This window comes from Schistocerca serialis, chromosome 6 (assembly GCF_023864345.2).
Source record: "Schistocerca serialis cubense isolate TAMUIC-IGC-003099 chromosome 6, iqSchSeri2.2, whole genome shotgun sequence".
Classification (NCBI taxonomy): domain Eukaryota; kingdom Metazoa; phylum Arthropoda; class Insecta; order Orthoptera; family Acrididae; genus Schistocerca; species Schistocerca serialis.
Genome location: NC_064643.1, coordinates 86,229,078 through 86,248,292, shown reverse-complemented (window position 1 = coordinate 86,248,292; position 19,215 = coordinate 86,229,078). Strand labels below are relative to the sequence as shown.

At 45.0% G+C, this 19,215-nt stretch overlaps 1 protein-coding gene across 1 annotated transcript in view; it reads right to left on the bottom strand.

The window, feature by feature from the left end:
* LOC126484097 (UDP-glucosyltransferase 2-like) overlaps positions 1-19,215 on the bottom strand; it is a 134,021-nt gene that overhangs the window by 10,348 nt on the left and 104,458 nt on the right. The window contains exons 5-6 of the mRNA XM_050107473.1: positions 11,019-11,241; positions 4,957-5,176 (exon numbers count right to left, since the gene is read on the bottom strand). Of these exons, the coding sequence (XP_049963430.1) occupies positions 4,957-5,176; positions 11,019-11,241 (443 nt within the window). The remainder of the gene's footprint in view (positions 1-4,956; positions 5,177-11,018; positions 11,242-19,215) is intronic.

Genomic DNA, 19,215 nt, shown 5'->3' with positions numbered 1-19,215 from the left:
GCCAGCGGCTACATTCCGAGAGGGATAATTTATGGAAACTTGTGACAGCACTAACTCTCATTTATTTGTTCATTTTCGAATGTATGTTCGTCCAGATTATCCCGACTTCCATTTTCTGTAGCTTCCCTATTGCCCCTTTCGTAAATCAGTTCCTTATTAGGAGGTGAAATACATGCTGTAAGGAACAAAGTCCGATGCCTGGGACAAAAATGGTTCAAATGGCTCTGAGCACTATGGGACTCAACTGCTGAGGTCATTAGTCCCCTAGAACTTAGAACTAGTTAAACCTAACTAACCTAAGGACATCACAAACATCCATGCCCGAGGCAGGATTCGAACCTGCGACCGTAGCGGTCTTGCGGTTCCAGACTGCAGCGCCTTTAACCGCACGGCCACTTCGGCCGGCGCCTGGGACGGAAAAACCGCAGGTCAGTGATCTGCTAGCGACCAGTTTAGTCGATGCTTCTTCGTCAATCCGCTGCAGTTACATCCACCAACACCCGGAGGCTATATTTAGATGCTAAAAATTTTCCCTTTTTCAGTAATGCTTTCCATGTTGGTGCCAGGGCACATTTTATATCCTGTCTACTTCAGCGATTGTCAGTTATTTTGATGCCTAAATAGCAAAACTCATCGACTAGTCAACTGCCTCGTTTGCTAATCTAATTCTCTTAGTATCGCCAAATTTTATTCCACTAACCTTGATTTCCTTTCCTTGATGTTGATCTAATAACCTGTTTCTAACACGGTGTTCACACCCTTCATCCCTCTTCAAAGTCGTTTACCGTCAGTGGCAGAACTGCAATATAACAGGCAAACATAGAAGTTTTTATTTCTTCTCCAAAATGGTTCAAATGGCTCTGAGCACTATGCGACTTAACTTCTAAGGACATCAGTCCCCTAGAACATAGAACTACTTAAACCTAACTACCCTAAGGACATCACACACATCCATGCCCGAGGCAGGATTCGAACCTGCGACCGTTGCGGTCGCGCGGTTCCAGACTGTAGCGCCTAGAACCGCTCGGCCACCCTTGCCGGCATATCTTCTCCCTGAACTTTAATTGTCTTCCCAAATTTCTTTTTTGTTGCCTTTCTTGCTTGCTCAATGGATATATTCTAATCATACTCTATACGTTATTGATCTCCCATCATCATCAATGAAAATCGTAATGTGCAATCATACATTGGCGCTCACCACGCTTTCATCTACTGAAAAATCCACTAGTAAGTTAAGACATGGCCTGAATCGCACCCGAGCACCGACTGAGTCCAGTTACTGTACATAGGTGCACCATCAAGACATCATCAGATTTTCATAACAACAGCAACTGTTTTGGAAAATATCAGTTTCATTGAAATTAGGAGTAATATAAAAAAATGTAGTAAAGCAGCGTTCACGCGATGTCTTTTTTTTCCTGTTCAACTTGGCGCGCACCAACATTTCCGGAAGCGCAACTACGCATGCGCATTTGTGCACGCCTCATTTCCTCAAAATGGAGGCCGTGCGTAAAAGCGCATTGCTTTGCGAGGAGGTTCGGTGGGAATCTCCTGCGCTGTGTTCCAGCCGCCAGAGAGCTGGCGCCCACGTGTGTCTCGTGGTGCAGTGTAGTGTGTTGCTTTAAAGAGTGTCTGTGCAATAATGTCCGTTGACTCCAAAGAAAGCTCGCTTAAGTTTGTAGATGCTTACAGCCATATAGCATGCTGCTTAAGGATTACGCGAATAAAAATTTGAAGCGTGGTGCCATGAGCGTCAAGTATTAGTCCTCGATCATGTTAGCGCGAAGAGTGTCTCGAAGCAGGAAGAAACAACCTACAAACCTACGAAAATTGTATATGAATACTTTGCACAAAAATTAGCAGAACATTTGAACACATAACGGCTGTGCGCCGGCCGGGTTGGCCGAGTGGTTCTGGGCGCTACATTCTGAAACCGCGCGACTGCTACGGTCGCAGGTTCGAATCCTGCCTCGGGCATGGCTGTGTTTGATGTCCTAAGGTTAGTTAGGTTTAAGTAGTAAGTTCTAGGGGACTGATGACCTCAGAAGTTAAGTCCCGTAGTGCTCAGAGCCATTTGAACCATAACGACTGTGCTCACCGTAGTGCCGGTTCTTTCGGACATGCATGCATCTTAATTCTGAATAATACAGGTACTGTAACATCGTAACATTTGAAGCACCTGACATCTGAACGAAAGAAAGTACGGGATTAGGTAGAACTTCTCAACCTACACTACCGATACTAGAAATAGAAATGAACAGCACTGATGACGTAAAAAATACACAATTGCAAAACACAACCTCCAGCCTAGTGGGTCCTGGTGCCTACGGCAGTACCTAATTTACCGATTATGAGTTAGTCGTGCGTGGCTCGTGTTCGTGCCATTTCTTATTTTACATCTTGTTTCTACCGTACTGCCGACTCGTTATGTTAATTTTCAATTATTGGGGTCACTGAGTTGCTGCCTTGCCTGACCGAGAGCGGCACCAGCAGCGCTTATCGATATAGGCCCTGCCGTATTATCTTTGCTGGACTGCTATTACCTTCCGGTCGTCGAGTGTTGTGAGTTAGTTCGGACCTGGCACGGTTTGAGTTGGCACGCGGCACAAGTTCAGTGAGGCCGCGGCAGCAGTGAGGTCCGGACCGCCATCACTCGCCCGACGGTTGCCGACGCACGTGGTTGGAGTGGCGACGACTCTGGTTGGTCGTCAGCCGGTCGTCTTGCCGGACGACGTGAACTTGGCCGGCTATCGCTGATGGGCTGGCTGTGTGCGCCCACTCGTGATTCGTCCCTGTTATCGTACAGTCACTGCCGTTAACATCGTCTGGTTCTTCGTGCAAGCGTTCGTGGAACTCTGTGCAGTTTGTGTGATTTTGATTGACAAGTTATTTTAAATGTTGTCGGCGTACTGGCTATGAGGAGACGGTCGGTTGGCGTGGAGCAGTGAGGAATTCTCGGCGGGGGGGCGTAGTTTGGCCGGGGCCCACTGGCGGTCTCTACGCGGTGTCGGAGAGCGTGCCTGCGAGATCCGCGGCTCACCGACCCTGGACGCGAAAGTTGAGTTTTGATTTAACGCACCAGCAAGTCACTACTGCTCACATTGTGTCGCTTGGAGTTCGTTGTCGGCTGTTGCGATATTCCAGCGAGCAACAACGTGATTTTCAAGTTGGGAAATTGTAGCCACCCTCCGGTGGAGTTTCACTGTATTTGCTTATTTGAATTGAAGAGAACCAACGGAATCTTCCGCCTTGTGGCGGATAATGTTCCGGTTACCTGCCCTGGGCGTTGACGTAAATTTCAGGCAGTTTACTCATCGTGTTTTTGCTTTCCAGCACGGAGTGTAATTTGACAGCTTCGTCTATGATTGATTGTGGGCGCCAGTATCTTCTACGTTGATGCGTTGAACTCCCTGTTGTGCCCAGGTTGGGTGAAGTGGAAGTTATCTTGTCGGTGGGTCCGTTGACTGTCGGTCGGTTGAAATGTTGTCGGATCGTAAATGGTTGGCCCGACTGTCTGACTCACTTAAGCGAGGGTGCTTGAATTACAAAAAAAAAAAAATGGTTCAAATGGCTCTGAGCACTATGGGACTTAACACCCATCAGTCCCCTAGAACTTAGAACTACTTAAACTTAACTAACCTAAGGACATCATACACATCCATGCCCGAGGCAGGATTCGAATCTGCGACCGTAGCGGTCAAGCGGTTCCGGACTGAAGCGCCTAGAACCGCACGGTCACCCCGGCCGGCGCTTGAATTACAGGCCGACTCTCGAACATCTGGGCGCTCTTGTGTGTGATACTTTTTTTAAAAAATTGTTCTTGTTGTTGGTACTTGTATGGCTTCTAGCCGGTTTTGTGTTTTAAATTAGATTTGTTTTACTCTTAAGGCCTTCAGCCTAATTTAAAGTACTGTTTCACGTAGTCCCTTTTGCATTTAAAACAATTGAATTTTTAAGTCTTCGGCCATCAGCCGATTTCAATTTAACTTGTTTACTTCAGCCTAACTAAAACAGTGTTTTAAGATAATGCTTGCCTTTTAAATTCTTGATTATGCTCGCGTTTTAAGTTATTGGCCTTCAGCCGTTTTTAAATTAACGTGTCTTTCAGCCGATAATTAAGTCCCAAAGAGTAAAGCTGTGTGTTTAAAAAATTTTTTGTAATTTTTTTTCCTATAATGTTTGATTAAATAATAAAGTTGTATGTTCGAATGTAACTGATAGCCCCTTATTTTGGCCTCTTTCCACAATTTATTCTGTCTGTCCTGTCCTGCCGGCTAAGCAGGGCGCTTCAATCAGGATGGGAACCTATATATAATCTATATATATATATATATATATATATATATATATATATATATATATGTATATGTATATATATATACCGGCCATTTGACCATCTCCTTCTTCTGTGCGAATGCACAAACAGTGCCCGAACTCTTTACGGGAATCGGCAACGCGCTGCGAGTAATGAGTATAATGGGCGGGGGCACTACGAATGTAGTGCGGGACAATACGTTGAGAACGTGGGTTTCGCGGGAGGCGTGCCAGAGATAAATACTTGCAGTCTGCCATGTAAGCAGGAGATCTCGGGTTCGTGTCCCCGTCCGGCACAAATTATCACTGGCACCATTCCATTACACATCTGACGATAGTCCATATCCGCAACTGCGAATACATTTGGAACAAGAAAAGAGGGAAGTGGTACACCAAGTTCCCCTGTCGCACACAGTAAAGTGGCCTGCAGAGTACTCATGTTGAAGTAGATGTAGATACAGACGTAGAAAATTCTATTACGCGGCTGCAGGGCTAACGCGAAAGTCTGAACAGTGTTTTGAGGTTCAACGCTCTCCTCTACTGGAGACGGAGGGACCCTCAAATGAAGGAAAGGGAAACAGATTAAGGCTGCAGCACGATACTGAGTTGACAACTCTAGGGTCACCTCCCCGCGGGCCTCACCTGGAGTCGTTGAGCAGCCGCTGGAGCGCCTCCCGGAACGAGCGGTCGTCGATGTCGTCGTAGAGCAGCTGGAGGCCGCTGCCGGCGGCGACCGCCCTGGCCGAGTTGACGAACTGGTCCGAGAACAGCGGCAGCGTCAGAGTCGGCACACCCGCAGCCACCGCCTCCTGCGCGCCTAGCAGCCCGCCGTGCGATATGAAGAGCCGCACGTTGGGGTGGTCTGCAAGGCAGGGCGGCCTTCTCAGGCGTCCGCAAGGTACCAGGCAAAGTGCTGCGGAAGCGAGTAGTGCAAGCGTCTCTTCCATCTCACTAGCGCTCCCTAAATACTCCCTTTGTCAGAAAAGTTCCAGGACATGTGTTTGTTATTCCTGAGTGTGCGCGTCCTTGAAATGACCTTGGCCATGCTTCCGCACAAACTGACTAGGTGGCATGCCTGTGCTTAGCAACACACTGTTTGGGTTCTTGGCGCATTACTTACAGTGACACAGTGGATGCTCAATCTGAGCATAGAGTGAACATCTGCGTTAAGCTTGTAAGTAGGCTGTTTAGGTTTTTATGTTGGTAACGTCACGTAACGCTCTGTATGAAAATCACTGGCTGTGCTGTGTGCAGTCTGTGGCTGGATGGCATTATTGGAATATTCGCTATTGTAGTGTTGGGGAGCGTGTAGCGTTGTACAGTTGGAGGTGATCCGCCAGCAGTGGTGGATGTGGGGAGAGAGATGGCGGAGTTTTTTGAGAGCGGATTATCTGGACGTGTGACCATCAGAGACAGTAAATTTGTGGGTGTTACAAAAAGATACGGCCAAACTTTCAAGTAACATTCCTCACACACAAATAAAGAAAATACGTTATGTGAACATGTGTCCGGAAACGCTTACTTTCCATGTTAGAGCTCATTTTAGTTTCGTCAGTATGTACTGTACTTCCTCGATTCACCGTCAGTTGGCCCAATTGAAGAGAGGTAATGTTGACTTCGGTGCTTGTGTTGACATCTGTGAACGTTTGGGCAGGCATTGTTGGTGATGTCTTGATTGGGCCCCATGTTCTTCCACCTACGCTCAATGGAGCACGTTATCATGATTTCATACGGGATACTCTACCTGTGCTGCTAGAACATGTGCCTGTACAAATACGACACAACATGTGGTTCATGCACGATGGAGCTCCTGCACATTTCAGTCGAAGTGTTCGTACGCTTCTCAACAACAGATTCGATGACCGATGGATTGGTAGAGGCGGACCAATTCCATGGCCTCCACGCTCTCCTGATCTCAACCCTTTTGACTTTCATTTATGGGGCATTTGAAAGCTCTTGTCTACGCAACCCCGGTACCAAATGTAGACACTCTTCGTGCTCGTATTGTGGACGGCTGTGATACAATACGGCATTCTCCAGGGCTGCATCAGCGCATCAGGAATTCCATGCGACGGAGGGTGGATGCATGTATCCTCGCTAACGGAGGACATTTTAAACATTTCCTGTAACAAAATGTTTGAAGTCACGCAGGTACGTTCTGTTACTGTGTGTTTCCATTCCATGATTAATGTGATTTGAAGAGAAGTAATAAAATGAGCTCTAATATGGAAAGTAAGCGTTTCTGCACACATGTCCAAATAACATATTTTCTTTCTTTGTGTGTGAGGAATGTTTCCTGAAAGTTTGGCCGCACCTTTTTGTAACACCCTGTATATATAATGAATTTTGAACACTATTAAGGTAAATACCTTGTTTGTTCTCTATCAAAATCTTTCATTTACTAAGTATGCCTATCAGTAGTTAGTGCCTTCAGTAGTTAGAATCTTTTATTTAGCTGGCAGTATTGGCGCTCACTGTATTGCAGTAGTTCGAGTAACGAAGATTTTTGTGAGTGATTCATGGAAGGTATAGGTTATTGTTAGTCAGGGCCATTCTTTTGTAGACATTATTGAAAGTCAGTTTGCGTTGCGCTAAAAATATTGTGTGAGTTTAGTGTTGATCAGAATAAGTAAAGAGCGAAATGTCTGAGTACGTTCAGTTCTGCTCAGCTGTTTGAAAATAAAATTACGTAAGAAGTTTACCAGCACAGTACCTCATAAATTTTTCTAAGAGGACGTTTCAAGCTTCGGAAAACCCGTAGTGAAACCTGGATAGTGGTGAAGCAAGCGTATGAAGGCGAGGGACTTTCAAGACGTCGTGTTTGACAGTGTCACAAAAGGTTTCGTGGAGGCAGAGATTCAGTGCAAGACGATCTCAGAGCTGGGCGCCCGTCGAGAGCAGATACCGATGCAAATGTGGTTCAAATGGCTCTGAGCAGTATGGTACCTAAGATCGGAGGTCATCAGTCCCCTAGAACTTAGAACTACTTAAACCTAACTAACCTAAGGACATCACACACATCCATGCCCGAGGCAGGATTCGAACCTGCGACCGTAGCAGTCGCACGGTTCCGGACTGAAGCGTCTAGAACCGCTCAGCCATCGCGGCCGGCGCAAATGTGAAGCGTCTAAGGCAGCCCTTGTAAGAAAACCGCCATGTAACTGTGCTTGCGATATCAGGAGAACTGCGCCGTGGGGTAGCCGCGCGGTCTAGGCTCCTTGCCACGGTTCGCGCGGCTCGCCTCGTCGGAAGTTGGAGTCCTCCCTCGGTCATGGGTGTGTGTGTTGTCTTTAGCGTAAGTTAGTTTGAGTTAGATTAAATAGTCTGTAAGCCGATGATCTCAGCAGTTTGGTCCCATAGGAACTTACTACAGATTTCCAAATTTCCAGTTTCAGAAGAACTGAATGTGAATCGTGCTGTGTGTCGTAAGATTTGATGCGAAAATTTAACGAAACAGATACTTAATGCAAAAGTCATCCCTCACCCACTAACTGTCGAACAGAAAGAGGAAAGACGAAGAATTTCTGCTGAACTACTGGATAGAGCAAGTTGTGATTCTACATTTGTGTCAAAGGTTATTGTGAGGGATGAAAATGGATTCTGGCAGTATGAGTCTCACACGAGGCGTGAAAGTGCTGAACGGCGGAGTCCTGGATTACCAGCTTCAAAAGAAGTCTAATGACAACTTTCGAGAACAAAGACAATGTTGATCGCATTCTTTGAGAGTAAAGGATTAGTTCTCCATGAGAACGTTCCTCCAAGCCAAACAGTGAATTGAATTGGTATAAGAACGTAGGCTTCCGCGGCAGGTGTCATAAAAATTCTTCTGGGTATTATGCCGCGTCATTGCTAAAAACTAACAACAATAATAAACTAAAACCGACGTTTCGGCCGAATTGCAACGGCCTTCCTCAGGGCACGACTGGTTTTGCATCGTATAGGTGCTTCTATTTGTTACAGACTATCGATGTCTGACGTCACTGTTGTAAAACTTCTAATTGGCCCTCTAATATGGATGGCTAGTCATGACGTAAGGGAAGATGGAAAGAAAGAGGCTATTTGTGGATGTCCATGTCGTCAACGATTGGTAGCTGTTCGCCAATCAGCGTTCGGCTTCTGGTCGGCAAGTTTTCCTCCTAGTGTGCGCGGAAGTGGACTGACAGTGGCTCCACAGCTGTTTGTGCAGATACGTCCGTGTCCCGTGTGGCTTCTGCCCCGCGACCGCTCGCGGCCCGTTGGACTGGGATGGCCGGCAGCCAGGACGCCGGGAGTTTGTAGCCATCTTCTCTGTTGATGTTGTCAGGTTGCTTAATAATTTCGATCGCCTCCTGTATTTTGCGTTCTCGCATCCACGATTCTTCCGTCAGTACTCGGGCCTCCTGGAACCTGATAGGTTGTCCACAGTCAAGGTGGTGTTCCGCTAACGCCGATTTATTATGTTGTTGTAATCGCACGTAGCGTTCGTGTTCTGCTACTCGTAAGCTGACAGGTCTCCCTGTTTCTCCTATGTAGGTAGCTCCGTACTCACACCGTAGTTCGTAAACACCTGCAGTGTTAAGATGGTTCAAATGGCTCTGAGCAATATGGGACTTAACATCTATGGTCATCAGTCCCCTAGAACTTAGAACTACTTAAACCTAAGTAACCTAATGACAGCACACAACACCCAGCCATCACGAGGCAGAGAAAATCCCTGACCCCGCCGGGGATCGAACCCGGGAACCCGGGCGTGGGAAGCGAGAACGCTACCGCACGACCACGAGAGGCGGGCCAGTGTTAAGAATGTTGACTACATCCTTGGTGGAACCTATCATTTCGTGGATCCTGTGATTGCTTCGAAAAATCGGTTTGAAACCTCGTCGGCGAAGGACGTTAACTGGCCCTTCACTGACGCATTTTACATATGGTAAGTGTACCAGTGGAAGCTTCTCTTCTTTGCCTTCTCCTCGTGTTCAGCTCGCTTTGGTTTTAGCTACCTTGCCTATGATTTTGTCATCATAGCCGTTGGCACGAAACGTGTGTTGTAGCTCCTTTAATTCTTGTTTGATGTTATTTTCATCGCTTATCCGGTAGGCTCGGGCAGTTAACGTATGCAGGACAGAATACTTTTGAGATGGGTGGGGGTGACTCTCCGCGTGCCGGTACCGATTAGTGTGCGTCGGTTTCCGATACACTTTGTGTCCCAGTTTACCTCCGGCAACTCTGTATACTTCCACACCCAGAAATGGCAAGGAAACATTGTTTTCAGTCTCATGTGTGAACTTCATATTTTTGTGCAGGCTATTGAAGTGCTGGAGGAAGTTTCCCAGTTCCGCTTCACCGTGAGCCCAGATAACGAATGTGTGGTCCACATATCGTAGCCAACAACTGGGACGTAACGGAGCAGAAGCTAGGGCCGTTTGCTCAAAGGCTTCCATGAAGATGTCCGCAGCTACAGCGGAGAGCGGGGAACCCATTGCCACTCCATCTAACTGTTCGTAATATTTTCCCCGCCAGGGGTGAAGTACGTAGGTGACAGGCATAAGCGCACCAGATCGCAGATATCTGGTGGGATCCGATCCTGTAGAATGCGCATAGTCTCCCCAATAGGAACGTTAGTGAAGAGAGACTTGATGTCAAAACTGACCATAATGTCTGATGGCTTTATTCGCTGTTCCCTAATCAGTTGTATGAAGTGGGAAGAGTCTTTCACGTAGGAGTCTGTTTGTCCCACAAGACGGCGTAACTTAGGTGCCAGATGTTTCGCAACATAATACGTAGGTGAATCCATTCCGTTCACTATGGACCTCAGCGGATAAACCTCCTTATGGAGATTAGGTACTCCGTAGATTCTAAGAGGAACAGGCACCTTGGTGATTAGTCTCTTGGCTGTGTCAGGATCAATTCTCGAGTCGTTTACGAGGGCCTTCGTATTTCTGCCTATCCTCGCCGTCGGGTCAACTCATCGACCAAATTTATCCGGACTGGCTATTTGAAAGGGCAATTTTTGTAACTAAAAATAATATTGTGGGCGATGTCAACATAAATATTGAAAAGAAAATTCCCGTTGAAGATAGAATGTACAAATCGATCGAGACGATAATAAACGTTGAAGAAAGTGTGACCTTCCGTACATAATATCTAAACTCTTTGCAAGTATCAGGACTGTCATTACGCTGCCTTCGACACAAAATTGCATCTCCTCTCACACTACTCAGAAATATCTACTCACCAAAACTATGTAATGGAACAGCTATCGGATAACATCACTGAAGCCGAAATGATGACTGGAAAGCATAAAGGACACACGCTACTTATCACTAGAATACAACTGATGTCTACTGGACTGCCATTCAAATTTAAAAGACTGCAATTTTCTATCAAATTAGCATACAATTTTACAATTAACAAAGCGCAAGGACAAACTTTAAAATATTGCGGCAGCAACTTCAAAAACTCCTTCTTCTCTCAACTATACACAGCAAATTCGAAAAATTTGTACATATATATGACGGATACCAAAATGAAAACAGTTGTTTGTGAACAAGTATTGTAAACAGTTAGAACAATTTTTCAATATTTTTTTTACCTCTTATAATTTAAAGTTTATCCTTTTATTGCAACTACCACACAATCTCGCATCAGCTCCCTGAGCGAAGTCGGGTACCGCAGCTAGTTCATTTACAGGCAGAGGCTTCTTAAATTAGCTGTGAGATGTCCCTTACTCAGAACATCGTTCTGTGGGATCCACTTCTGAGCTCTGACGTTTGGCGGCAGTCCCGGGAGGTTGGCCGGGTCGGCTTTCCAGAGAACGCGTTGGGGTACGGACGCGAAGGCGTCCACAATCGCTTTGAACTTCTCCGGGTCGAAGGTCTCAACTCGCACCATCGATCCCAAGCTGAAGTAGATCACACCGTGTGGACTGTCGTCCAGGAACTTCTGTATGTCCTGCGCAAAAGAAACAATCAATGTACACGATATGCTCCGATGTTTTCGTATTTTCCTTAACTTTTGACAAGCTTAATGTTAAGTAGGTAGATTCCTTTGTCCAGTGAAAGAACAGACATGTAGATCACAGGTGTTTCAATTCTAGTACAACTATGCGTTTAATATAACGCTTAAATCGTAGAAGTTCGTATAACACACAGGATTTTTCACAAACCAAGCGGCCAAATACACCAGCTAACGGAGGCAGCTGACGAAGCTGAAACTATAAGAGACTGATGCTAATTATAAACATAAAACTACATAAGTCTAGAAACATACAAAAAAGGAAGGGAACGTAGTGTTGAATGTCCCGTCGATGCCCGCGTCACTAGAAACGCAGTACAAACTTCGGAAGGAAAGAGGTAGTATGCTTTACTGATGAACCATTCCAGCGTTTGCATTAACCAATTTAGCAAAATCCGAGTGTCGTTGGTCGTAAGGGTATACGAACCACCGTCCTCCGGAATGTTATTGCCGTGTGTCAGCACTGCGACAACTCGCTCGGTGGATTGGATAGACTCATTCAACGAGACACACACACACACACACACACACACACACACACACACACACACACATATATATATATATATATATATATATATATATATATATATATATATATATATATATATATATCGAGTTACGTGTTGTTTAATGAATATACAACACAGGAAAGTTGAATATCACAAAGATACTACGAATAATATTACTTGCGCAGGCGTTTAGAGAAGAGATAAAGTTTTTGTGTTCTGTCTCTTTGCAAACGACTTCTACTTGTCTTACTTTACACATAGTTGTTTGGTATTAAAACATGTACACTGTTACACTGACCAAGATGTCATATGCCTTAGACACAAGTAATTATCATCATCATCTTCTTATTCTTCCTTTTCTTCTTGTTCCTCATAATGTTCCTTTCGTCAGCTGAAAAGTGGTCCGTTGGTTCGCCTTTTTAGTTCTTTCATGTGCAGATAACAACATATTTTTCTCGGTATCATCTAGTTTAATTTTCGATGCCCAGTACACAGTACTTCTGTGGACGTTATAAAACACCTTAACTGATAGAATTTACTTCCGAAACAATGCATAAAATCAATAGAAAGAAACACGAAAATGCAGAGCAATTTCTCCTACCTGCTGATTAAGAGTAAAGTTACATGGCATTGTTGACTGCGAGACGATGAGCGACACAGACAACAGACTGGACGGGAAAGATTCCTTTCTCTGACAGCAGTCGCACCTTTGTGTGAATGGTGTCTTTAAGTGCAGCTTTACAGCGAAGCTATGATGAGTACGTCCGAAGTACTGTGCTGTTATAGCCGTCGAAACAGAATGGAAACGTGGTTACCCGGTGTCGCCACATAGTCTGTTCCTCCCGAATAGCACCAGAGTGGCCGACCTAAGCGACGGTCGAATCATTGTCAGCAGAGCCACGCGCTCTCACCACTTAGGGCACAGAGGAGAGCAGTGAAGCGAGACCTGTGGATCAGAAACTGTAACACCTCTTGTCCTTCCTTTTCTCTCCGAATAATTGTGTTTCCTCCAATAAGGATTACACTAGGCCACATCAGAATCTACCGTGAAATAGCAACATTATCGACAGATAATGTTTTTGTAAGGTGAGGGCCAACAGTCGTAAAGTATCTGTAAAATGCATTTTAATCATCGGCTATTTGTTTGTCCCAATAGTCATCTACCGGTTTCGGTTATTAACAATCACCCAGGATGTCTATCAAAATCAACATTAAAAGATTATGAATGTACAATGCATACAAAAATAGCAACACTCAACAAATACGGGTGCAAAATTCCATTTATATACTTACAGGGTACAACAGATAAGCTAAAAACATCACAAATTACTTTGAAGCTGAACAATATCGAAATTATCCAGTGAAATTGTACAAACATCTGACATATTTATGTAAGGTGTTTGTACAGTTTCACTGGATATGTAAGGTATTTGAACAGTTTCACTAGATAATTTGGACATTCTTCAGCTTCAAAGTAATATCTGATGTTTTTAAATAATCTGTTGTACGCTGTAAGTATACGAATGGAATTTTGCATCCATATATTCTCCTATTTTTGTATGCACTGTACTTTCATAATTTTTTAATGTTGATGTTTATGGGTATCTTGGATGATGGTTAATAAGCGAAACTGGTAGATGTGTAACGGGACGAATAAACAGCTGATGGTTAAATGCATTTTATAAGAAAAGAATTTTCTACAGAGGTGGGCATTTGCTGGAAATATAGGCACAAAGAATATCTGATGGCCACTTGCTGTGCACCTCAATGATTTGGTTCAAATGGTTCAAATGGCTCTGAGCACTATGGGACTCAACATCTGAGGTCATCAGTCCCCTAGAACTTAGAACTACTTAAACCTAACTAACTTACGGACATCACACACATCAATGCCCGAGGCAGGATTCGAACCTGCGACCGTAGCGGTCGCGCGGTTCCAGACTGAAGCGCCTAGAACAGCTCGGCCGCACCGGCCGGATCAATGATTTGTCCCACCAATTTACACACAGGCTGCTCTGAAGCCGCCATCGATTTAGATTTAGGGACATACCGTACTGGGAGATGCCATGTAGAAAATGCACTTACTTGTAACGGATTCGCAGCTGGCATCGGTCTGGTCAGTGGAAGATACGTAGCGCTCTTTTACCTTCTTGGTGGGCCTTGTAGAAGAATCGTTCTTTGGATGCAGTAAAAGTTTTACTGTAGTTGCCAAAAAGAGAAAACAGTCTGCGTTGTCAATGGTTTATTAATAATGACGCGTTTCGTGCGGTTAAAGCATCTTCAGATTATCCGTAATTAATAACAACGATCCTGTTACATAACAGTTAATTCGCGAACCTACCTAGCAACTTTTTTTTTTCACTGGCTGCTTATTTTTTTATGACCCACCGTCTAATTTCTTATGGTAGGTCGTATGTTGCCACTTAGCCGCTGTGACTGGGTCCAGGGTCCGGTGTGACTGAGAGTAACACCACCCCGACTCCCGTCCCCACTCACACCGTTGCCCGTGTCCCGCCACATGGAGGCGGGCTCTAATTGAATAGAGTAGAGATAGATGTAATATTGCCCGTCACCTGGTTGAGGGCGGCGGCCCGGGTCTTGGAATGACCCTCAAGACGCTGGCCGTCGGTCACCATGCCTTTAACATCTACCATCCCAAAAACTAACTTAACTAGAAAAGATTAGGGTACGTTAGAGCTAGAAACTAAGACTAAGACCTCCATGTCCAGCCTGCTAAACTTTTTACAATAGAGAGGTAACTGATTTTGTGCTTGGCTCAAAGTTGCTGATGAAAGGGTACTTGTGGTAAAAGTAATTAAGGTAATGACGCTAACGGTTTGTGTTGAGCCTACAAGGCTCCTGGTAGAGTACATCAGGCGCAAGCACCTCCCGGCCCCGCCGACAACACGACCTGAACGGTGGTTTTCCCCGATCTACCATAGGTATCCGTCGGGTTCGGCTCAAAAGAGAGGGACCACAATTAAGACCCTTCCATCCAGACTGTGCGCTGCCTCTTAAACGAAGGCCTAGGTCCCTTGAAGAGGTACTTAGCTTTAAGCTCTTATTAGACATGGAGGTACTGTTAACTATTTACATATAAGGTGCAATCTGTTTTTAGGATTGTGTGTGACTTGTGCACCTCTTGTCGGTTGTTCCAGACTGTTCTTTGAAGTGGACTTGGTTGACACTATGGAGCGCTGGGCGCTTAAATATCTGTGTTGGTGCCCTGGTCTGTATCTGTTTCTTCTTCATCACTCGTGGTGCTAATCATGTCTGTGTCCCCCTGGGCATCATGATGTCTGTTTGGACCGCCTTGCCTTCGGTAGGGTCTGTTGCGCAAGTATTTTATATGTTGGATCTTCGAGATTTCGTCAGTTAGTTTGTTGAGTTCAGTCCACCTTTCCGGGTCACGTATTATGGCATGTAGTTCGTTCTGTGTGTTCAGGCGATTTATGTGTACTGTGTGTCTTGTGTTCGTGCGTTGTCCGCAGAAGAAGACAGTGTGTTCAGGGAAACCTTCTTCCCCGCATGTGCATCTATTAGTCTGCTGCAGACTCACGCGGTACAGGTGCGAGGGATAAGGGCCATGTCCTGTGGTGAAATGTACCATACCGCGGCTGGGATCGATATGTTTTAGTTTTAGCCTTTCCCGGATGTCAGGGAAGAAGTTGTATACACGGCGGCCCTTATGGCTGTTGGCCCACTCGCTCTGCCAGGTATCCACTCGCCATGCTCTGAGTTGGCCTGTTGTCTCAGTCGGTACACCAGTGATCTGGCGAACCTGGTCTATTCTCCCCATCCTAAGCCAACAACTATCAACAGGATAGCTAAGCTAAAGGAGAGAAGTAAAGTGATTCATTTGCCTTGAATAGAGGAGAACGCATTTGTAATGTTTAAAAGCCGATGTTATATTGGCGTTAAAGCGAAAACCACAATCGCCAAATGTGGATTGTGCGTGTGAAAATCTCTAAGTCAAAGGCGTAAAATTACAACATTAATAAGAAATTAAATCTGCATGAGCGCAGGACTAGAAACTAAAAAGAAACACATTTAACCATAGTAATACGCGATGCAAAGACAGGTTAGTGGTTACGGCAATGAATCACACTGGTAAACAAATACTGTACTAGACGACGTATATGCTGGAGCGAGTGGGTCGCGCAATAGACTGACGTGAGAACAAAATTTTATGAAACCGCCCAGTGTCGGCGCTGATAGTAGAGACATGCTGAACAGAGCCAATTAAGAATGATGAAATGAATAAAATATTCTTAAAAATTTAAAAGCAAGCAAACTGGTGGTAACACGGAAAATAACTCCTTCACTGAACTTCCAACTATTAAGATGAACCGAAACGTCAGTCTGAATGAATAGGGAGAAGGAGGAGGTGATGGTTGGGTGAGGATAATAGGGCCAAGGATAGGGAACGCTAAACATGTAAAGGGAGAAGAGGAAAGGAAAAGAACACACAAAAGCTTAAAAGATTTTGGGGTAATAGGAAAACCGAACATGAAGCCACGATGGCAGGAGATGAAGGCAGGAAACGAAAAAGAAGAAAGAAATCTACCTAAGTTTTGATAAAGCAAACGTAATGGTATGATAGAAAATTTAGCTTTCTGTGCCCACCTGATCATTTAGGCTCAAGTTTTCCGACTGCTTGAGAAATTTAGTTATCTATAACTCTTCGAAAATAATTTTTTCCTTTTAGGTATTACATGTAGGATCTGGAGAGAAACTGACGTCGGTTCACAATGGCCACTAATCCCAAAGCCCTAAAAGTAACGCAGTAAGAATAAATTTTTCCTTCGCTGAATATCTTAGGGCTAGTGTTCATTGTGAACACTTGCAACAAAAACTGTTTTCTATTTTTTAAATTTCGGACTACTGTTGCTGCATCAGGCCATAATGGAGTGGAATAATCTGTGTTTAATGTAGATGGCTATTTCTTGATGTTTGGGTTCCGGTGCAGTCGTTTTAGAATAATAGAAGGATGAGATTTCGTTGTTATTTATTGTAGAAAGCCCACTGCACTGCTCCCGTGAACTTCAACGGTGTACAAATGTCTCCTCCACCTGTTTGACTTCTCTGACAAATGTATCAGATCTCACGTAATGTGGCAATAGTTAGAACTAAGCGCTCACCGAGTTTCAGATACATGTTCCCGCAAGAGAATTACCGCAAGTGACAGTCAACTTTACCGCTGCCAGACCTTAGTGCCAAAACAGTACAGCATGTTCAATTTCAGTACAACATTTTCCATTTTCATAAGCCATCGTGATAACTTCTTCTTGGACTGGAATAATACTGCCTCTTCGACCATAAAATATCAGTTTCAATATAATTAAAATTACTTGTACTGCAGTAGACACCTGTCCAGTTTGCCTATTTTGGAGTTTAGCCCTGAACTAACAAGGGGAACTCGTCAGCATGGACAACCGATTTGGCTTCTGTGTGGCAGATCACATGCGTACAACGTATAATGAAAGACTCTAAGATATATTGGCTCAATACCCACCGGTTTCTGAGAAACCAACACCTACAGTTCATGACGAGCAATCGAATCAAAATTGACGCGATCGATAGGTAGTTGAAAACTATTTTTCGTCGTCGTACATGGGGTCGGCAAACGCATATTTTTGCTAGAAATCGAGGTACACGCTATTCAGCGCTGCCGGAGTGGCCAAAGAAGCTGGCTGGGGGGGGGGGGGGGGGGACAGGGCACCAGTGTTCGGTTCCCAAATGTATTCAGCCCCTTTTTTCGTTTGTATTTCTTTCCGCATTGAAATTGATGGGAACGTGAGGGTTAATGAGGCTAGTATATCAATAACGAATAAACAAATTTCTCGAAGGGTGTGGATTAGTAAAGAATTAATATTTTAGTTCTGGTTGCCTTTCAATGTCTCTTTCACTCATTCTATTACATATTCTCTTTTTCCTTCGAACAACTAGTTCGATGACACTTGTCACATAAACATCTGAAGCAAATGCAGTAGTGGCACAAACAGTATCTAATGAATACAGTCTTACTGAAATAACATCGTTGCTTCCGCGGATTCGATGGAAAACAAACCTGATTTACATTTTAAAATATTTCGTTTTCAGGAATTAATATTGATGCGTACCACGCCGCTGACAATCGTAAACAAACGTTGTGCTGTCGGCTTCTGAGATCGCTCGTGACGAATTCGCAGCAGTCTTGCTCGGAATTATTTTTATATGATTCAGATAGTTCAAATGGCTTTGAGCACTATGGGACTTAACATCTATGGTCATAAGTCCCCTAGAACTTAGAACTACTTAAACCTAACTAACCTAAGGACATCACACAACACCCAGTCATCACGAGGCAGAGAAAACCCTGACCCCGCCGGGAATCGATCCCGGGAACCCGGGCGCGGGAAGCGAGAACGCTACTGCACTACTACGAGCTTCAGACTTATTTTTATACAACTAGGTTTAACAATTTTAAATCTGTTCTACTCTACATTGATCAGACACAACATTATGACCACATACCCACTATCAATATAAACTCCTCCGGGCAATTGTACTGTCATCTGACGAGCAATGACTGCTAGTCAGACACACGTACGGTACATGTAGTATCAGTGAACGTGCTGTCCGTGTGTAAAATGGGGAAACCGCACGATCTATCTGAGTTTGACCGAGGGCAGATTGTAATGGCCTGGAGGCTCGGCACGAGCACTCTGGGAACTGCACGACTTGTCGGGTGTTCCAGGAGTGCTGTCTAGGAGTGCTGTCTAGGAGTGCTGTCTTCAACACATGGCGAAACCGAGGTGAAACCACATCCAGACGTCGTGGGGTTTGGCGACCGCCCCTCATTACAGATGTCGGACGTCGTACTCTGGGCAGACTGCTAAAACAGGACAGGCGCAAACTGTGGAGGAACTAAAATCAGACTTTAATGCTGGGCAGTGCATAAGTGTGTCTGAACATGCAGTGCACCAAATACTCCTAACGATGGGCCTCCGCAGCCGAAGACCCATGCGTGAGCCATTGTTAAGACCACGACATCGGCAACTGCGACTAAAATGGGCACGCTACCATCGGCAATGGACGTTGGCGCAGTGACAGAGCGTTCCATGGTCTGACGAATCCGGATACCTTCTTCATCATACCGATGGCAGGACACGAATCCCTTGTCTTCCAGGAGAACAGCTCCTTGGCACCTGTACTGCGGGACGGAGACGAGATGGTGGAAGCTACATTATGCTCTGGGGAACATTCACCTGGCAATCCATGGGTCCAGTGGAGCTCGTGCGACGAACCATGACCTCCAAGGAGTGTAATACACTGTTTGCAGACCAAGTACACTCCTTCACGACGATCATGTTTCCTGACAGTAGTGGCATTTTTCAACAAGAGGCAAGGAGTGTAA